Genomic DNA, 22589 nt, shown 5'->3' on the forward strand with positions numbered 1-22589 from the left:
CAATAATGGCAAATAGAAGTCCAAATAAGGATATAACTCAATTTTAGCAGTTATTTCTAAGAATCATATAGTAGAACATTACCATAAAATAAGGTTACAACAGTTTACTCATTCTGTTTCATTTATTAAAGCAAATCACATGATCTTAATGTCATAACTTCCTGTTTATACATCTAATACCTTATTGAAATGTGTAATGTGTCTTTCTTCATAAGTTATTAATATATGTTACCACCATAATATATTATTTCCAAATAAATATATATAATTATTTTAGAGATATACCAGTAACTTATATAATTTTTTATTCTGTCTGTTTTAGGTAGGCCTTGTCATGGACATGTATGGTGACACCTTTAAGCTTCAGGATATGCTAGATTCAGATATTCGATGTAATTTAGATGTTGTCCTAACCTGTAATGGAGACTCTACAGATGATCAGGAGGACCACCAACATACTTTGACAGATCTTACTCCTGCTGTACCCCTGGAATCTTTAGATATGGACAGTACGGTAGAAGAAGTTGCAGCCTCAACATGTTTAGTGCAGGGGTCTCAGCTTTTCAACTTGGGAACAGATTTTGATATTCCTGGTGGATTATTAGTAAACCCACAAACAGGAGTACCTATCACCATGCCTCAACCACCTACAGCAGTACCAGCAAAAACCAGTGAAAATCAAACATTTTGTACTTCTCAAAGTATTAGTGGTTCACCTTTAGAGCCACAACTAATCAAGTCCAGCCCATCCTCCAGTCCTCAACATCTCAACCATGCAGCTGTACAAATTTCCCTTGAGCAGCCATCATCTATAACTGCAGTCATAAATAGTCCCAAGAGCAAACAGAAATTCAGTAGTGGTAAGAACAGCAAGTCTGACTTCCAAATAAACAACAAGGAAAAGTGCTACCCTAAACCTGCTTTCTCTTATAGTTGTCTTATAGCCATGGCTCTTAAAAACAGCCGGACAGGAAGTCTCCCAGTGAATGAAATATATAATTTCATGATGTAAGTTAGTGTAGCTGATTTTTACCTTAAATATATATGCAACTGTTATGGAACTTCTGGGTACTTTTTTTTTCATAAACATTGAAAACTGATAATTAATTTAAATATATAGATATATTCATCAGATGTAATACATTAAACATTGTTCTATCATACTTTGATTACTTCATAACAGAGGGTAGGTCTCACTGCAAAACTGTTTGTTATGACACTATCCTTATTAAGTATTTCTTGTTTTCTTCAAAATTTAAAATAGTGTGTTTTTCATCAACTCAGAGATGCTTTTCAGCAAGGTAAAAATGTGTGTGAAAGGCAAATTGTAGTTTTTTCAATGAGCAAGAAATTGTACATTGTTAACAAGTTAAAAAAAGTGAATCTGATAAAAAGCTGCAGAGAAATACTGTAAAATATGTGTTCAATTTTTCAATAATGTCTAACAGTCCAAATTTTCAATTATCTGGGCTACCTTAGTCCCAGTTATTTTCAAAATGAGACCCAAACCTCAGCTGTTTTCAAATAGTTGACCAAACTGTAAAATATATGGTCAAGATATAATTTTTCAATAATGTCTAACAATCTGAAATTTTGATTATCTGGACTGCTTTTGGTCCCAATTATTTTCAAAATGAGACCCAAAACTTGAGTGCTTTCAAATAGTTGACCATTCTACTCCTGAAGAAGATTAGTCAACTGTTTGAAAGCACTTGAATTTTGGGTCTCATTTTGAAAATATTACAACTTTTGTAGGTGATCCTGTGGGCTAACTATTTAATTTTGTCCCGATTAGTCAGAATAATCGGTGTCTACCGTATTCAATAGTGTGTGTAAACTGTGTGTGTGAAGGGAAGAAGAGAAACCATTGAGAACTTTGTTTATAAGATAAAATCAATGTTTTTAAATTTTAATATATACAAGTAATAAAATACAAATGTAAAAAAAACAACATAGGAACAAGGTAGAGATGATTATATAAAACTACAAAAATCACTGCATAAGTAGCACAATTTTTTAAATAATAACTTTTATCTAGAACTGAGTGTTGAATTCCTGTCAGTTACACAAATTTACATTTCAATAAAAATATTTAAATGGAACAGTGCTATACAGTCTTATAGTGGCTAAAAATCATAAGCTGGTAAGATTGACTCAGTGCTGGCTATTTATGTAAGGATTTCTTATGTGGCTTTGTGTATTCATTATTACCTTTTTTCTGTGATTTTTTCACATTTCTATCCCTATGTCATATTTAAATTTTGCCAGTTGTTTTAATTGAACTAATAGCCAAGTAGTAGTATTTTTATTAATTTTCTGCAAATAATGCATATGGTAGAAAAACAGAATTATGTTGCTGTTATACAAGTTGTGAACCACTCGATAATGAGAAATAGGAAACCAGATAAGGATATAACTCAACTTTAACAGTTATTTGTAGGAAGTATGTAGTAATATATTGAATGTGGCAGCAATTTCTTCCTCAGCCCATCCCAACTATTATAGTACTGTGCTTACTGATGATACACACCAGATAGTAGTAAACATTGTAGTTGTAGAAATACATTCTGCTACTTAACTTGAGATAAATACATTTTGATTTTTCTCTTCCTTAAAAATTTCCAAGGTTGACTTTTGGAAAAACAGGATTATATTAAAATAAAGCTTGAAATACATGTGACAGTGTCTTGTAACAGAAAAGAAAAAAAGAGCACTGCAGATCATAGCCATGATTCTACAACCTTACTGAAGGATAAAGTTGCAGATCATAGCCATGATTCTACAACCTTACTGAAGGATAAAGTTGCAGATCATAGCCATGATTCTACAACCTTACTGAAGAATAAAGTTGCAGATCATAGCCATGATTCTACAACCTTACTGAAGAATAAAGTTGCAGATCATAGCCATGATTCTACAACCTTACTGAAGAATAAAGTTGCAGATCATAGCCATGATTCTACAACCTTACTGAAGAATAAAGTTGCAGATCATAGCCATGATTCTACAACCTTACTGAAGAATAAGTTGCAGATCATAGCCATGATTCTACAACCTTACTGAAGAATAAAGTTGCAGATCATAGCCATGATTCTACAACCTTACTGAACTGGATAAAGTTGCAGATCATAGCCATGATCATAGCCATGATTACAACCTTACTGAAGAATAAAGTTGCAGATCATAGCCATGATTCTACAACCTTACTGAAGAATAAAGTTGCAGATCATAGCCATGATTCTACAACCTTACTGAAGAATAAAGTTGCAGATCATAGCCATGATTCTACAACCTTACTGAAGGATAAAGTTGCAGATCATAGCCATGATTCTACAACCTTACTGAAGAATAAAGTTGCAGATCATAGCCATGATTCTACAACCTTACTGAAGGATAAAGTTGCAGATCATAGCCATGATTCTACAACCTTACTGAAGAATAAAGTTGCAGATCATAGCCATGATTCTACAACCTTACTGAAGAATAAAGTTGCAGATCATAGCCATGATTCTACAACCTTACTGAAGGAATAAAGTTGCAGATCATAGCCATGATTCTACAACCTTACTGAAGAATAAAGTTGCAGATCATAGCCATGATTCTACAACCTTACTGAAGAATAAAGTTGCAGATCATAGCCATGATTCTACAACCTTACTGAAGAATAAAGTTGCAGATCATAGCCATGATTCTACAACCTTACTGACTGAAGAATAAAGTTGCAGATCATAGCCATGATTCTACAACCTTACTGCAAAGTTGCAGATCATAGCCATGATTCTACAACCTTACTGAAGAATAAAGTTGCAGATCATAGCCATGATTCTACAACCTTACTGAAGAATAAAGTTGCAGATCATAGCCATGATTCTACAACCTTACTGAAGAATAAAGTTGCAGATCATAGCCATGATTCTACAACCTTACTGAAGAATAAAGTTGCAGATCATAGCCATGATTCTACAACCTTACTGAAGAATAAAGTTGCAGATCATAGCCATGATTCTACAACCTTACTGAAGAATAAAGTTGCAGATCATAGCCATGATTCTACAACCTTACTGAATAAAGTTGCAGATCATAAGTTGCAGATCATAGCCATGATTCTACAACCTTACTGAAGAATAAAGTTGCAGATCATAGCCATGATTCTACAACCTTACTGAAGAATAAAGTTGCAGATCATAGCCATGATTCTACAACCTTACTGAAGAATAAAGTTGCAGATCATAGCCATGATTCTACAACCTTACTGAAGAATAAAGTTGCAGATCATAGCCATGATTCTACAACCTTACTGAAGAATAAAGTTGCAGATCATAGCCATGATTCTACAACCTTACTGAAGAATAAAGTTGCAGATCATTGCAGAATAAAGTTGCAGATCATAGCCATGATTCTACAACCTTACTGAAGAATAAAGTTGCAGATCATAGCCATGATTCTACAACCTTACTGAAGAATAAAGTTGCCAGATCATAGCCATGATTCTACAACCTTACTGAAGAATAAAGTTGCAGATCATAGCCATGATTCTACAACCTTACTGAAGAATAAAGTTGCAGATCATAGCCATGATTCTACAACCTTACTGAAGAATAAAGTTGCAGATCATAGCCCTCTACAACCTCCACTGAAGAATAAAGTTGCAGATCATAGCCATGATTCTACAACCTTACTGAAGAATAAAGTTGCAGATCATAGCCATGATTCTACAACCTTACTGAAGAATAAAGTTGCAGATCATAGCCATGATTCTACAACCTTACTGAAGAATAAAGTTGCAGATCATAGCCATGATTCTACAACCTTACTGAAGAATAAAGTTGCAGATCATAGCCATGATTCTACAACCTTACTGAAGAATAAAGTTGCAGATCATAGCCATGATTCTACAACCTTACTGAAGAATAAAGTTGCAGATCATAGCCATGATTCTACAACCTTACTGAAGAATAAAGTTGCAGATCATAGCCATGATTCTACAACCTTACTGAAGAATAAAGTTGCAGATCATAGCCATGATTCTACAACCTTACTGAAGAATAAAGTTGCAGATCATAGCCATGATTCTACAACCTTACTGAAGAATAAAGTTGCAGATCATAGCCATGATTCTACAACCTTACTGAAGAATAAAGTTGCAGATCATAGCCATGATTCTACAACCTTACTGAAGAATAAAGTTGCAGATCATAGCCATGATTCTACAACCTTACTGAAGAATAAAGTTGCAGATCATAGCCATGATTCTACAACCTTACTGAAGAATAAAGTTGCAGATCATAGCCATGATTCTACAACCTTACTGAAGAATAAAGTTGCAGATCATAGCCATGATTCTACAACCTTACTGAAGAATAAAGTTGCAGATCATAGCCATGATTCTACAACCTTACTGAAGAATAAAGTTGCAGATCATAGCCATGATTCTACAACCTTACTGAAGAATAAAGTTGCAGATCATAGCCATGATTCTACAACCTTACTGAAGAATAAAGTTGCAGATCATAGCCATGATTCTACAACCTTACTGAAGGATAAAGTTGCAGATCATAGCCATGATTCTACAACCTTACTGAAGAATAAAGTTGCAGATCATAGCCATGATTCTACAACCTTACTGAAGAATAAAGTTGCAGATCATAGCCATGAACTACTTACTGAAGGAATAAAGTTGCAGATCATAGCCATGATTCTACAACCTTACTGAAGAATAAAGTTGCAGATCATAGCCATGATTCTACAACCTTACTGAAGAATAAAGTTGCAGATCATAGCCATGATTCTACAACCTTACTGAAGAATAAAGTTGCAGATCATAGCCATGATTCTACAACCTTACTGAAGAATAAAGTTGCAGATCATAGCCATGATTCTACAATTCCTTACTGAAGTTGCAGATAAAGTTGCAGATCATAGCCATGATTCTACAACCTTACTGAAGAATAAAGTTGCAGATCATAGCCATGATTCTACAACCTTACTGAAGAATAAAGTTGCAGATCATAGCCATGATTCTACAACCTTACTGAAGAATAAAGTTGCAGATCATAGCCATGATTCTACAACCTTACTGAAGAATAAAGTTGCAGATCATAGCCATGATTCTACAACCTTACTGAAGAATAAAGTTGCAGATCATAGCCATGATTCTACAACCTTACTGAAGGATAAAGTTGCAGATCATAGCCATGATTCTACAACCTTACTGAAGAATAAAGTTGCAGATCATAGCCATGATTCTACAACCTTACTGATCATAGCCATGATTCTACAACCTTACTGAAGAATAAAGTTGCAGATCATAGCCATGATTCTACAACCTTACTGAAGGATAAAGTTGCAGATCATAGCCATGTCTACAACCTTACTGAAGAATAAAGTTGCAGATCATGATTCTACAGCCTTACTGAAGAATAAAGTTGCAGATCATAGCCATGATTCTACAACCTTACTGAAGAATAAAGTTGCAGATCATAGCCATGATTCTACAACCTTACTGAAGAATAAAGTTGCAGATCATAGCCATGATTCTACAACCTTACTGAAGGATAAAGTTGCAGATCATAGCCATGATTCTACAACCTTACTGAAGGATAAAGTTGCAGATCATAGCCATGATTCTACAACCTTACTGAAGAATAAAGTTGCAGATCATAGCCATGATTCTACAACCTTACTGAAGAATAAAGTTGCAGATCATAGCCATGATTCTACAACCTTACTGAAGAATAAAGTTGCAGATCATAGCCATGCCATGATTCTACAACCTTACTGAAGGATAAAGTTGCAGATCATAGCCATGATTCTACAACCTTACTGAAGAATAAAGTTGCAGATCATAGCCATGATTCTACAACCTTACTGAAGGATAAAGTTGCAGATCATAGCCATGATTCTACAACCTTACTGAAGAATAAAGTTGCAGATCATAGCCATGATTCTACAACCTTACTGAAGAAATAAAGTTGCAGATCATAGCCATGATTCTACAACCTTACTGAAGAATAAAGTTGCAGATCATAGCCATGATTCTACAACCTTACTGAAGAATAAAGTTGCAGATCATAGCCATGATTCTACAACCTTACTGAAGAATAAAGTTGCAGATCATAGCCATGATTCTACAACCTTACTGAAGAATAAAGTTGCAGATCATAGCCATGATTCTACAACCTTACTGAAGAATAAAGTTGCAGATCATAGCCATGATTCTACAACCTTACTGAAGAATAAAGTTGCAGATCATAGCCATGATTCTACAACCTTACTGAAGAATAAAGTTGCAGATCATAGCCATGATTCTACAACCTTACTGAAGAATAAAGTTGCAGATCATAGCCATGATTCTACAACCTTACTGAAGAATAAAGTTGCAGATCATAGCCATGATTCTACAACCTTACTGAAGAATAAAGTTGCAGATCATAGCCATGATTCTACAACCTTACTGAAGAATAAAGTTGCAGATCATAGCCATGATTCTACAACCTTACTGAAGAATAAAGTTGCAGATCATAGCCATGATTCTACAACCTTACTGAAGAATAAAGTTGCAGATCATAGCCATGATTCTACAACCTTACTGAAGAATAAAGTTGCAGATCATAGCCATGATTCTACAACCTTACTGAAGAATAAAGTTGCAGATCATAGCCATGATTACTGAAGAATAAAGTTGCAGATCAAGCCATGATTCTACTGAAGAATAAAGTTGCAGATCATAGCCATGATTCTACAACCTTACTGAAGAATAAAGTTGCAGATCATAGCCATGATTACTGAAGAATAAAGTTGCAGATCAACCTTACTGAAGAATAAAGTTGCAGATCATAGCCATGATTCTACAACCTTACTGAAGAATAAAGTTGCAGATCATAGCCATGATTCTACAACCTTACTGAAGCAGATAAAGATTCTACAACCTTACTGAAGAATAAAGTTGCAGATCATAGCCATGATTCTCTACAACCTTACTGAAGAATAAAGTTGCAGATCATAGCCATGATTCTACAACCTTACTGAAGAATAAAGTTGCAGATCATAGCCATGATTCTACAACCTTACTGAAGAATAAAGTTGCAGATCATAGCCATGATTCTACAACCTTACTGAAGAATAAAGTTGCAGATCATAGCCATGATTCTACAACCTTACTGAAGAATAAAGTTGCAGATCATAGCCATGATTCTACAACCTTACTGAAGAATAAAGTTGCAGATCATAGCCATGATTCTACAACCTTACTGAAGAATAAAGTTGCAGATCATAGCCATGATTCTACAACCTTACTGAAGAATAAAGTTGCAGATCATAGCCATGATTCTACAACCTTACTGAAGAATAAAGTTGCAGATCATAGCCATGATTCTACAACCTTACTGAAGAATAAAGTTGCAGATCATAGCCATGATTCTACACCAGATCATACATGATTCTACAACCTTACTGAAGAATAAAGTTGCAGATCATAGCCATGATTCTACAACCTTACTGAAATAAAGTTGCAGATCATAGCCATGATTCTACAACCTTACTGAAGAATAAAGTTGCAGATCATAGCCATGATTCTACAACCTTACTGAAGAATAAAGTTGCAGATCATAGCCATGATTCTACAACCTTACTGAAGAATAAAGTTGCAGATCATAGCCATGATTCTACAACCTTACTGAAGAATAAAGTTGCAGATCATAGCCATGATTCTACAACCTTACTGAAGAATAAAGTTGCAGATCATAGCCATGATTCTACAACCTTACTGAAGAATAAAGTTGCAGATCATAGCCATGATTCTACAACCTTACTGAAGAATAAAGTTGCAGATCAGCCATGATTCTACAACCTTACTGAAGAATAAAGTTGCAGATCATAGCCATGATTCTACAACCTTACTGAAGAATAAAGTTGCAGATCATAGCCATGATTCTACAACCTTACTGAAGAATAAAGTTGCAGATCATAGCCATGATTCTACAACCTTACTGAAGAATAAAGTTGCAGATCATAGCCATGATTCTACAACCTTACTGAAGAATAAAGTTGCAGATCATAGCCATGATTCTACAACCTTACTGAAGAATAAAGTTGCAGATCATAGCCATGATTCTACAACCTTACTGAAGAATAAAGTTGCAGATCATAGCCATGATTCTACAACCTTACTGAAGAATAAAGTTGCAGATCATAGCCATGATTCTACAACCTTACTGAAGAATAAAGTTGCAGATCATAGCCATGATTCTACAACCTTACTGAAGAATAAAGTTGCAGATCATACTGAACAATAAAGTTGCAGATCATAGCCATGATTCTACAACCTTACTGAAGAATAAAGTTGCAGATCATAGCCATGATTCTACAACCTTACTGAAGAATAAAGTTGCAGATCATAGCCATGATTCTACAACCTTACTGAAGAATAAAGTTGCAGATCATAGCCATGATTCTACAACCTTACTGAAGAATAAAGTTGCAGATCATAGCCATGATTCTACAACCTTACTGAAGAATAAAGTTGCAGATCATAGCCATGATTCTACAACCTTACTGAAGAATAAAGTTGCAGATCATAGCCATGATTCTACAACCTTACTGAAGAATAAAGTTGCAGATCATAGCCATGATTCTACAACCTTACTGAAGAATAAAGTTGCAGATCATAGCCATGATTCTACAACCTTACTGAAGAATAAAGTTGCAGATCATAGCCATGATTCTACAACCTTACTGAAGAATAAAGTTGCAGATCATAGCCATGATTCTACAACCTTACTGAAGAATAAAGTTGCAGATCATAGCCATGATTCTACAACCTTACTGAAGAATAAAGTTGCAGATCATAGCATGATCATCATAGCCATGATTCTACAACCTTACTGAAGAATAAAGTTGCAGATCATAGCCATGATTCTACAACCTTACTGAAGAATAAAGTTGCAGATCATAGCCATGATTCTACAACCTTACTGAAGAATAAAGTTGCAGATCATAGCCATGATTCTACAACCTTACTGAAGAATAAAGTTGCAGATCATAGCCATGAAACTACAACCTTACTGAAGGATAAAGTTGCAGATCATAGCCATGATTCTACAACCTTACTGAAGAATAAAGTTGCAGATCATAGCCATGATTCTACAACCTTACTGAAGGATAAAGTTGCAGATCATAGCCATGAAACTACAACCTTACTGAAGAATAGAGCAGTACAAAGGGAAAAATTATAAAAGAAACTAAGTTTTAATAGTAGTTAGAGAAAAGATGTGTAATAGAAAGCAAGGAAATATTCAAAATTAAAACTTTGAAAATATTGTCAAGGGATGACACATGGTATAAGGTTTTTATATCATTGAAATGAGAAATTTCAGCAGTGTTAAGTGATGTACATAACCATGCAGAGGTAGGTGCCAGGTAAGGAGCTAGACACTTAGCACATTATTTTATACATCTTACCCAATGTTTAGCTATCTGTTATTGAAAGAAATGCTGTAATTTACAGAGAAGTTTGATTTTCTTTATTGATAATATTCAGTATTGCTGGTCTTGCTAGAAACTGCCCCAGCAGTGTGTCTGTGGAATTACAGTATCAAGAAAGACAGTTTTTGATACTCATGGTGGGCACAGTACAGATACCCGACTACTCCACAAAAAACATGACCTCTCCGATACATCACAGGCTATCTCCTGTATATGTTTTACTAGTGGGTCTCACAGACATAGCTACCTCTCATTGTGATGCCATATATTAACCTTTCCAAGACTTAATTGAAATTTGTCTTAATGTTAAAAAATACTGTTGTTGTTTTTTCTATTTATCAAGAAAAAATACATATACATCACTGAGTAATTACATTTTGTTTCATCTATAATAGTACATTCAGAAATAATGAAATACTGAAAGATTAATTGTCAGAGATTGTATGAGAGCACATTTTCGGCCATAACTTTCAACATGTACTTCTGTAGCAACATTACATGATAAATGCAAACAAACTTGGCAGGGGTTTACTTTAGAGAGAGAGAAGTTTTAAGAATTCCCTCCCTCTGATTCCTCTTGATCTCCTCATGTGAAAGATTATTTAACTGTACTTGAAACTTTGCCTGTATTTAATTTTTACTTGTTTAAGGTGATGAAGTGCGATGGGGCATTATAAAATTAACGGGTGAGAAAGAGCGAAACAAAGGCAGCACCGAAATAGTGAGCCGGGCCAGATCCTGACAAGCAGAAGCCAACATAAATATCAACATAAAATGAACCAATTCAGGGCTGGGCAATAGTGTTGCCTTGGCTGATATTTAAAGACCCAACGCCTGAGATTTGGATGTGGGCCGGGGAATGCCCTGAGAAAACCCACTTTCACAGGACAGGTGCCAAAAGTTTTACCTGTCCTGTGCCCGAATCACATTACTTGATAGAGTGGACTTTTCAATTTAATATTACATATTCTGTCCTTCCTAAATTATTGACATTTCTATTATTGTTTTTATTGTTCATATTTAAAATCATCATCTGTGTTGATTTCATTATTATGTTTACTATCGTGTTTTTGCCAGTCATCAAATAAAACATTTCTTGCAGGATATGGACTTCTTTCAAAATTGTCATTTTCATCTTCTTAAAGACAATTAACAGAACCTGGATTTTTAATACGGTTTTGTAAGTCCTCCTCAGCATTTTTACGAAGCAGAGTATTTCTACCAATAATTCTGTAAGATGTAATGTGTTTTCGATCTTCATAGCCATCATTATCATCACTTTCTAGATATTTCAGTGTTTAAAAATATGTTTAGCAGGAATGGCTTGACACTGAAGTTTCTTTTGTTCAATATTATTGCCCACATAACTGGAACTGCTGAAACGGAATTTCCAAGTTTTTATTGAGACCTCATCTTTACCAAGGTTAAGAAATTTTAACTTGTGTATAATGATACTTTATGAAACAATAACTATATTGTTTGCTACTAATCACTCTTTATCTGCTCTTATTTTATTTTTATGGTTCGAAATGCAATAAAAATCTAGTAAAGGCTGATGCACAGAATGGTTAGTAGCTGAAGTTATTAAGATAAATAATTGTGAATATATTTGACAGTTTCTGATTTAATATATCATTCAAGTTGTTGTTTCACTGTATTTTAACACTTTAATTACATTTAATGCTATGTTGGAGAAAATAACATGTAGAATATGAAGCTTTACTGAAAAACTTGAAATTCATCCAGGAGGTTATAGGTATTAACATAAATGAAGTGAGAAGTGTAAGATGAAAGTGTTTTTTAATTCATTTAGTGGCTTGAGTGACCTAACTTTTTGCATCATGGTATTGAATCATTTCTTTGTATGTTGAATATATGATTTAAATTATGATTACTAGAATATGTTAACTTATTAAAACAATATTTCCATAAAAGCATTAGAAATTTGCAAGTAAATGTTTAATATTTCTTTACAGTGAACTTGTAATGCCTATTAAAATCTTGCTAGGTGCTGTAAAGGTACATACAGAAATTCAGAATCATAATAAATACTAATGTTAACTTCACAGATACACAGTATGTCCAATTAGCATCTGTGTTGCTTCTTTTGAATGTACAGAATTTCAGGGTACAAGAAGTATGAAAAGTGTTACTTTGAACAATGGATACTTTTCACAACTGCACTGTTTTTTGTGTAACTTTTTGTTATACTTGAACATCATATTTACTTTCTAACCACAGTGCTGCTATTACTCTGTTCTGCTGTTTACTTATAATTATTTATTAATTTGGCTAAAATCTTTACTCAAGGCACATGGTTAATTAATCAACATATTGTTAACAGAAAATAACTGATAATAGCACTGTCTTTTATGATTTATTTTTTACTGTAGTTGACGGTTCATATTTATTTTCTAATTGAGGTGTAAGTATCAATCTGTTCTCTTTGCTGTTTATTTATTATGTTCATAAGTATATTTATTCAATTTTAGATTAAAATAACTGTGACTATTAAATAAATATTTGTTTTGTTTTTAAAAGCCAGTTGCAGCTCTTTTAATTGGCTTTCATAAAGTACTCTTGTGATGAAATTTTACTGTATATATAGATATGAGTATTGTATATGAATTAAATAGATGTACATAAGTGTCTACTTATTTAAAATGAAAAAAAAACTATCACACTTTTTTACAGCATATGTGCAAATGATTTAGTTACATAGATTACCTGTAGAATTAAAGGGTTTTCTTTATATCTTGCAAATTTGAAGTATTGAAAATTATAACATCTTGAACTTTCAGTGGTTAAAATTTAGCCTTTATTAGAGCGCTAGTTTCTTTGTTAGAAGCAGGAAACTTCCTCAGTAGCCTGAGTGACTCAAGCTTTACTTTGTTAATTTTTTTCATTATGCTGTTGTGTAATTTCTACGTGTATTGATTGTTATACAAATTATAAGTAAAATACATTATCTTATACATATTATAACAGTGTTTGGGGACAACAATAAATTTAATGGTCCACCTAAGCCATGCTATCCTTTAAACCAGGGGTCTCCAAACTACGGCCTGCAACTTCAGTTTACCTGGCCCACCAATAGTTTATTAAAGTAATAATATAATTTTTTATTATTATGAAAACACAAATTAAAATGTAATTGAGCAAAAGCCACTTACAGCATTCTCATTCTCATTTTTAATGATATAATTAAGCAAAAGCCAATCTAGTTGCAATATGGCCTGCCAACAGTTCATTAAATTAGTAAAATGATATAATGATGTCATTTTCATTTTTAATGATTTAAAAATAAAACTTAATTCAGCAAAAGCCAATCTGTGTGCAGTGCACTTTTATATTTGCTGGAAATCATCATATTACTAAGTATTGCATCATCTCACATATCGATCCCAGCATCCCGAAGCAATGTGTTTCTTCCCATGCCTACCCCATGTACCTCTGTGTGTGTCAGTGAATTCTTCTGTTTACCTTATGTTCAAGTTCATAGCTATTCCTAGTTATTATATCAGGACAAGAGAAGAAGAGAAAAGCTTATTCTAAATGTTGTGTTTTTGAAAAACAGGGTAGTATGAACAACTTTGTTATTGAATCATGCAAAAAAGCATTGTGCTTAATATGCAATGAGAATTATAACAGTGCTAAAAGAATACAACATTCGTAGACATTAAGAAACCAAGCAATTATCAAACTATTCTCAGTTCACGGGAAAGCTACATTCAGACAAATATGAAACCATGAAACATAACTTATCATCACAACAGTTTGTATTTAAGAGGAAGAAAGCTGAGAATGAAACTGCAACAAGAGCAAGTTTCTGAGTGGCTCATCTATTAGCCAAGCAAGGAAAACCATTTACTGATGATGAACTAATTATATTATGTATGATTGAAACAGCCAAAGAAATGTGCCCAGAAAAAGTGGACTTATTTAAGACTATTAGCAGAAATAGAAGCAGTGTATCCCAACTAGCCCTACCACACTTCAATTTGATGGATTAACTGTGAGAAGATTATGTCATGCTTTTCGAGCTAAGAACTGAGATTGAAATTTTCCTAAATGAAAAGGATGACCCTCAACCATTACTTACAAACATTAAATGTCTTTGGAAATTATTTTTCTCTGTAGACTTGACCATGTAATGCTCTTATCTGCAATAGGTATACCAAGGTGAAAGCATTTCAGAACAAACTAATTCCTTTTGAGTTCCAGTTGATGAGGAGTCACTTCACACACTCTTTATGTTGTGAAAAGTTCAAGCACAATAAATCCTTTCTAATCTGAAACTACAGTTCAAGGACCATTTTTCTGATCTTGAGTACAATAGAAATAAGTATCTTCCAAAACCCATTTGATTGTGTTACTGATGATGTGCTACTCGAAACACAAATGGAAGTGATTGATCTGGAATCCAGTGATGTGCTGAAGGACAAATACAAAGAAGGGAAACTGATAGAGTTCTGTAAATGCCTTTCAAGTGATTGATATGTTCATTTTAAAAACTTACTCATGGATTCATTTCAGTTTTTGGCACTTCCTATTTTTGTGAAAAGACATTTTTAGAGATGAAATATCTGAAATTAGTTACAGATCAGCCTTATCTGATGAGCATTTGCAATTGTTTTGATGATAAGGAGCACTAACTTTGAATGCCAATTAAATGTAATTTTGTCAGAAAAGCACCAGCTTTATGCTTTTCATTAATGCTAAAAAAAAGACGATTGTGCATCTTAAATATTTTTGGTATGTGTCCTTATGAGAAATAAATTAATGATGTATTCTGATCATGTATGCATCCCTACTTAATTTTACGATGACCCCTCAGGCTCTCGAAGCGTGAAAAGATATACCTTCCAACCCTTGTACAAAAAGGTTTGGAGACTCCTGCTTTAAACTAATCTAAAATTATTAAATAAAGAAAAAAAAACCTTCAAGCCAGCCTTTAGCATTCATGTAGTTACCAACCTTTCATCCCACTTCACTTACATTTAGTGCCTCCAAATCTTACTTGTAACCTGTTATAATTTATCTTGGATGAGTATCAGATTTATTATGTTGCCTATAACAGCTTTGATTAGCTGCAAATTTTAAATTTGTAATTAATTGAATATCAATATAGTCCTATTTATATATTAAGTGTTTTTGTAATTCTGAGATATTAAAAGTACTTCTCATACATAAACTGGTTTATACATTTTGGGTATTGGAAGAAAACAATTTAATTCTAATCTTTCACTTTCAGTTAGAAAACTCGTTATGCATCAGATCACAAGTTAAAAGTTTGAGGTCAAATCAAAATTTGTGTCAAGAATTTAGGTTTTGAAAATCTGTTAAGTCCCAGAATTAATTTTCCGGGTGAACGAAAGACAACTTGGGGTGCTCAGTTTTTTGTGTTTTTTTTGGTAGATTAATTGCCAAACAAATTTGTATAGAGTCACTGGGCTTAAATATAAGACTTTGGAGAGAAGTTTTAATGTGTGCACGAAGTTAAGAAGATGCGAACACAAATGCACCAGGAAAGACCTTTGTTCAGTAGTAGGTATGGAATTCATTGATAGCATAGATGTCATCAAGGGAGGTACAGATAGAGTCAACATGATTTTGTATTATGAGTTTGCATACAATAAATTATATTGAAGTTAAGGATATTTTGTAAAATTATGATAAAAAACTATGACTGATTAGTCATAATGATTGGTCTTATGGACTTACTTGATTAATGACCCTTTTCAGAGGGGCTAAATGGAATAACCTCTGCTTTGTGAAATTTTAAGCGAAACCACAGACAAGGGAACGGGCTTGGAGAAATCAGGTTTGATTTCTCAAAGTCCGTTCCCTTGGCTGTGGTTTCGACATGTATTGTAGTTGCTTCCTGGAGGATATTTTGTACATCTCAATCATCAAATAATCTACCTGACCTGTGTCCAAAATGTGAGGCTAGAAAGTAATAAAAGGATAGGTTAGTACATTATACACTGTTGATATAGTTAAACAGAGAGATGCATGTTTGTCATATAGTAGGCGTGGCAGATAGGATTGGAAAGTTACTTTTTTTCTGTTTTGAGCTTTGCTGTAACATTTTAGGGCTAAAGTATGAATGTGGTCTTTGATTACAGGTAAATCATTGAAGTTATTGATGTAGAATTGTGGGGTGTATTTGGGGATACAGAATGATGTTTTGATTATGGTGGCCTGTTGCTGTTGGATCTATTTATGTATTATGTTGAGCATGTCACATGTAATGGGGTATCCATATTTATAAGAAAGTTTAGAGTCGGCTTTGTAGGTTTTAATGATGGAGTGGCTATTCCATTCTTTGTTTAAACCATGATTGCATGAAAGAGAATCAACCTTGTACTTATCTTTTTGAGGATGTTAGTTATAATGATGTATCTTGAACTTTGGATGAGGCAGTGAGTGGGTCTTGTGAAGTGCTCCTGAGCTCAGTGTCATCAGCATACTGAGAGATTGAGTGTATGTGATAGCTGCAGAAGCAGCATGTCATTTACAAAGAGAATATAGATTATTGAGCTGAATACAGAGCTTTGGGGGATTTCTACTTTTAGTGGAAATGAATTGAATGTGCAGTTGTTAACCACAACTTTAGCAGTTCTGTGGATGATAAAGCAAGGAAGACATCTCATGGGTGGAATAGGAATTCTATTATTAAATAGTTTATATTTTAGGGCATTATGCCAGACAGTGTTGAATGCCTGTTTTACATCCAGAAAGGCTAAAACTGGGAAATGGCTACAATTGAACCCTTGGTGTATAGTTGTAACTAATCTTACTAGGTAGTTAATTGTCTGTCTGTGCTTTTTACTTGTGTTTTGGTTATTATTAAGAATGTTGTTGGTTTCTAAGGAATGTGGTAACTTCTAGGTGTAAGTTTTCCTAAGGTATTTCACAGGTTTTAGATCAATAACTGTGTGGTTGGCTGAGGTTCAAATCTTTACCATGGACTTCCATATTACCTGGAAAATAAGGATATGTTATATGAGGAGGATAGTTGTTTAAGTATATTGTCAGAAGTTTTTGATTTTTGTGTTGTTGATCCCATCTTTACCTGGGGCTGTACATTTGAGGCTTTTAAGGATAATTTTATTTCTGTATGTATTGTAGTTGCAGTGTTAGTGTAACATGGATAGGTCTGCTAGGAATGAAGGGTTGCATATGATGTGAGTAGTGTTAATGTAATTATTGAGAGCATTAAAATGTTGGCTGTGAAAAATAGAGTGATTGGATGTGGTGAAAATGTCAGTGTAGAAGTGAGTGAACAATTTTTGATGTCAAGAAACCCACTTGAGATAAAAATATATCTCAGAACAGCTGGTATGGGTATTAACACTTATTGATAAGGAGAGAAGATGACCTAGGATGGTCAAAACATTTTCTCTCCTTGTCAATAAAAGTGTTAATACACATACCAGCTGTTCTGAGATATGAGTGAGTGAACAGTTTGGTCTTTTCCTTGTCAGAGTGTGCTGTGTAATTATTGTAAGTTATGTTGAAGGCATTTGTAGTGTTGTGCAGATCTTGAATTTATACCAGGAAAGATTGGGGTTTGATTTTGACCTGTCTATAGCAGAATAGGTTCCAGTTTTGTTGTTGTTGCCTTTTGATTAGCCTTACTAATGAGTTTAGTTCTGTAAATATATATAGCTTGTGATGCTGCCTAGTGAGTGTTGTATATAACGTTTCAGTTAAGTTTTAAAAACATCCTGAAGAAAATGTGGTACCCGTGGCCAAAAAAAAAAAACACATAGTTAATACCTGAGCAGCCTAACCAGCTGCAGTAATTTAACTAATTAACTGTATATTTGGAAATAACAGACTAATTACTAGAAATACAAAATTAATTTTGAAAATCTAGACAAATAGTGGATCATCTAGTAAAATTAACAGAAACAGTAATAAACAGAAAACACTGTCATTTGCTTTTTTGATATTGAGAAAGCATTTGACACTGTCTGACATAATGGTCTTATGTTCTGCATAAATGAATTGAAGCTACCATGTGGAAGACAGATAATGTAGGATTAATGAAAGGAAACCTACTTGAAGTATTTTATTCCTGAGGCTGGAATCCCACAGTGAGGGGTAGTTAGCCCAGTACTTTTCATTGTGTACATTAGTGACATATCATTAAATGACCCAAATGAAGGGTTTGCCTCTTAATTCACAGATGATGTGGTAATGTTGAAAAGCCAACCAACATCAACCATAACTAAATAAAATACAGAAAAACTGCCAAAAATGTAGATTTAAAATAAGTTTATCAAAACCATGACCACTATACCTATAAGGAGGTTGGCTCCAGAAAGCCATATCAGCAGAATTCCTGAGATTACATATGAATCCAAACTAAACTGGTAAAACATATAAGGATGAGAGGCAAATCACCTAAAAACATTCTCAACACATACACAACATATATCAGACTAGTTATGGAATATGCATCTCCAGCCTGGTATTATATTAGTTAGTTTCATTTGAAATGGCACATTGTATAGGTAAAAATTAAAACACCATATTTCTAACAAAAAGCAATTTTATTAATCAAAATATGCTTCATTTGCTGCAATGGTTTTCTTCCAGCAGGATACTAATGAAAATATCCCATCTCTATATATAAAACTATTGTTTTGGATACAATAAACTCTTCAAAGGCTTTGACATTAATCTCCTGATTTCGGAAATATTTTGTTCTGGAAAAAACAGCTCAGAATGTCAGAAAAGACATACTTCAGTTCTCTCAGTTTTGAAATGGTGATTTGTGAGATATGGAGTCTGGCATTATCTTGCAGCTGAGTCTGTTCATGCCTGTTCACCAATGATAACTGTTTGGTGGTTAATTTTTGATGCAATTTATCATTTTTTTGCAATAAGATCATGCTGTAATTGTTTCACCTGGTTACAGAAAAGAGTAATAAGTAATTTCCTTGGTATTCACAACAAAATGAGGCATTCCTCAGGGTTCATTCTTGAGGTTCATATCACCAGAACACAATTTCTGAAACCAATGCCAAATAGTCTTGAGAAGTAGTCCCTTGTACAGATGCCAAATTGACGTTTTTAGTGGCCTTGGCAGCATTTTTTTCCAAATTTGAATATGTAGTCTCAATTCTTTTGAGGACATCATCTTGTATAGGGTTCCAAAGAAATACAAAAAACAATTATAATACAACTTGACATGACAGACATATGAAAAGCACAGCACTCTTAATAGCATACAGTCAAATTTGTGTATCAAACTTATCCTAATTGTAGTAACTTTTCAACTAAGTGAAAGTTGGCCATGTTACATGAAATGACCTAATGTCACAAAAGACAATAAATAAAATTCACACTATTCAAAATACAATACCAACTGCTACTTACAGTATACCAAGAAGTACATCAGCCACATTTCTACATAAACATTCAAACATGCATTACATATCTGACAGACTCCAAAATGTGATAAGGAAGTATTTCCATAAAAAATCTGTATAAAAATAGCCTCCTAACTAAAATTATGAAATATTTTACAGATTATGGAACAGTACCTAAATACCTATCCCCATTAAACAACTACATTAACTATAATAAGTAAGTCACCTGTAGCTAGATATTACAATATATCATTAGATTAATGTATTACAAGTGTGTTATTAAGGTATATATGTAAATACAATCCTAGTAAGTTAATTGGTAAAAATGCATGAATGATTACAATACTGTTATTGGGTGTGTAGGATTGTCGTACTGACCTAGCATTAGAGAAGTGTTCACTATGCATTATTCTTAACAGAGCAAGCATATTTTGATTGGACGGGGATTTGAATGTACAACCTCAGATCAAGCACCGTAACCATCTTGCTGTTCCAGACCCACATGTTCTTTGATAATTCTGTACATTGTTTCATCACTGTAAAGTTATAAGCCAATTCCTTAAAGACCCTAGAACTATGATACATAAAACAGTTTCCTTGCTAATATTTTTATCTAACAATTTCCTGTTTCTTAGTAGAATTAGTATGATGACTAGTCTATCTCTTTGAACAAAAACCAGTTTGTGTATTATTGGTAATGTTTCAGATGATGCAGTAACTTATTTTTTACATGTTTAATCTTTCACTTTTTATTACATTGAAGTATGTTGTGTCTGTAGCTGGTTAATTAGACAATCAGTATACTGCTTAGCACAGTTAAAAATTTCATCACAACAGTCTCTTAAACTATTATAATTTTTAGTCATAAATTAACATAAAGAATCATCAAAAGGCCTTGCAAAAATAACAGTATAACTAGTGTTTTATTTCTATTAGGTAATTCTGTATATGTCAACAATCCTTTTGATAAAAATGCTCTATTACACAATGGCACATATCTGCCACTTCATAATGTGTAGTTTTCAAAGTTAAAAAATATCTATAATGTTACGAACATTGGAATATAAAAAAGGTATCATTTTAGACTAGTTTCTCTAACGGATAAAGGACACTACATGTTAGATACTTGGAACCAGCCTAAATGATACTACCTCTTCAATATTTGTAACTTCCTATGAATTAAACATCTAACATTTAATGTCTCATGTCAACAGAAATACAACAGGAAGCACCAAAAAAGAGTTATTATTTATTTCAAGTTATTCTTAATGTTTTTTAAGATTTGTTTTGCTTTAATTTTGTGGTTAATACATTTAATTTTATTTTTGGTATAACCTTGGACTCTGTACAATTATTTTGACATACTCTGGTAAAATGGTGCTTAAAATCTGTAACTGTTCTGCACTCGGTGAAAGCTCAAGCACGATACAACTTACAACTTATTTTATACATGTTTATCTGTAGTATTCAGACATGTTACTGTGTTTTTCTTTCTTTATATTTCATTGTAGAAATTACCAACATTTTTTGTTTATTTTGAATCAGTATAGTTTATGAACAATTCGTGGACCACAAAGTAATTGTCTAAATTCAAGCTGTCAAAAGCTTCATTCTGTATAGATAATATCTGTTTTGCCAATGGATACCATAGTGATTCTAAACATTGTGCAAGAGTATCAACAGAAGTGTTCTTCAGTGGTAGGCAAAATGAAATCTTTATGTTATGTCATCTATTATGTTAATAAAGAAAGACCTGTCATATAAGTAGCACAAGTTACTATGGTTAAATTCTGATGTTTCTAGTTATGCGAGAATTGTTAGATTTAAACATTCATGCATGAGATTTTAAGTGAATTAGTTAAGAGAAGAAATTCAGTGAAAGAAATCATCCATTATCCATAACGCAAGTTGCAGACTGTGTTTTTGTCTTTAAATAAATATTGTTTTCTTTTTGTTCTTTCTGTTTCTTTTCAAGCTGTGATGGATTTCTTACTATATGTGTATTTTATTATCTATGTTTGTTTCAGTTAAATATATATGTAACTTATACTATTAAATGTATATTGCAAAATTCCTATGTATTTCTTAAATTTGTAGAAGAGTGTCAAGCATAAGAACCAACAATATATGTTTTACAAAAGCACTAGCATATTGCTGGGCCAACTGAAATTTCTGGAACCTCACCTTAATGTTTATAAACCTACACACCAAGAGACAGTATATATTGTTGGTTTGCTACAGCTGGTATACTATAAACCTCGGAAGCTATAAGTGTAACATTTAGTTCTTTTTCCAATTCATATGTTACCCAAGGTACTAACTGTGATTTGTTCCATCCCATTGCTATAACTTTTTTTTTTTTCATTGAAGTAATCTTAGTTTAAATAATACTGTTTGCATCTGCAGCTGTTAAAAGTAAGCAGTATACAAAGTTAAAGATACACTATTATTTATGTGTATGAACATGAACAATAGACAACAGTGTGGCTTATTGAGTACCATACAGCTACTAGTCCACACTTTTCACATTTGTAAGTGATGTAAAAGTAGTTCTTATGCATACCATTGTGCACAGTCATACCAGTGATAACTGTGTTCTGCTTACTTTCTTAAGTGGTTGTATGAGTTGTAATTTTGTGTATGGTATGTTTGTCATCTGAAGTTATCTCTCAAGTACTTTTAAAGATTTATTATTTGGTTGTTAAAGTAAATAGATCATAT

The 22589-nt window shown here is 33.2% G+C and overlaps 1 protein-coding gene across 6 annotated transcripts in view; it reads left to right on the plus strand.

Annotated features, from left to right (window-relative positions):
- LOC143239908 (uncharacterized) overlaps positions 1-22589 on the plus strand; it is a 62871-nt gene that overhangs the window by 17026 nt on the left and 23256 nt on the right. For 3 of the 6 annotated variants that reach the window (XM_076481588.1, XM_076481569.1, XM_076481578.1), the window contains one exon: positions 327-1008. In XM_076481588.1, coding sequence (XP_076337703.1) covers positions 335-1008 — 674 coding nt within the window. In that variant the 5' untranslated portion in view covers positions 327-334. Of the gene's footprint in view, positions 1-322; positions 1009-22589 lie in introns of all 6 variants that reach the window. The other 3 variants (XM_076481560.1, XM_076481550.1, XM_076481541.1) reach the window with 1 other exon arrangement.

The sequence above is a fragment of the Tachypleus tridentatus genome, chromosome 2 (assembly GCF_004210375.1).
Source record: "Tachypleus tridentatus isolate NWPU-2018 chromosome 2, ASM421037v1, whole genome shotgun sequence".
In the NCBI taxonomy this organism is placed as follows: domain Eukaryota; kingdom Metazoa; phylum Arthropoda; class Merostomata; order Xiphosura; family Limulidae; genus Tachypleus; species Tachypleus tridentatus.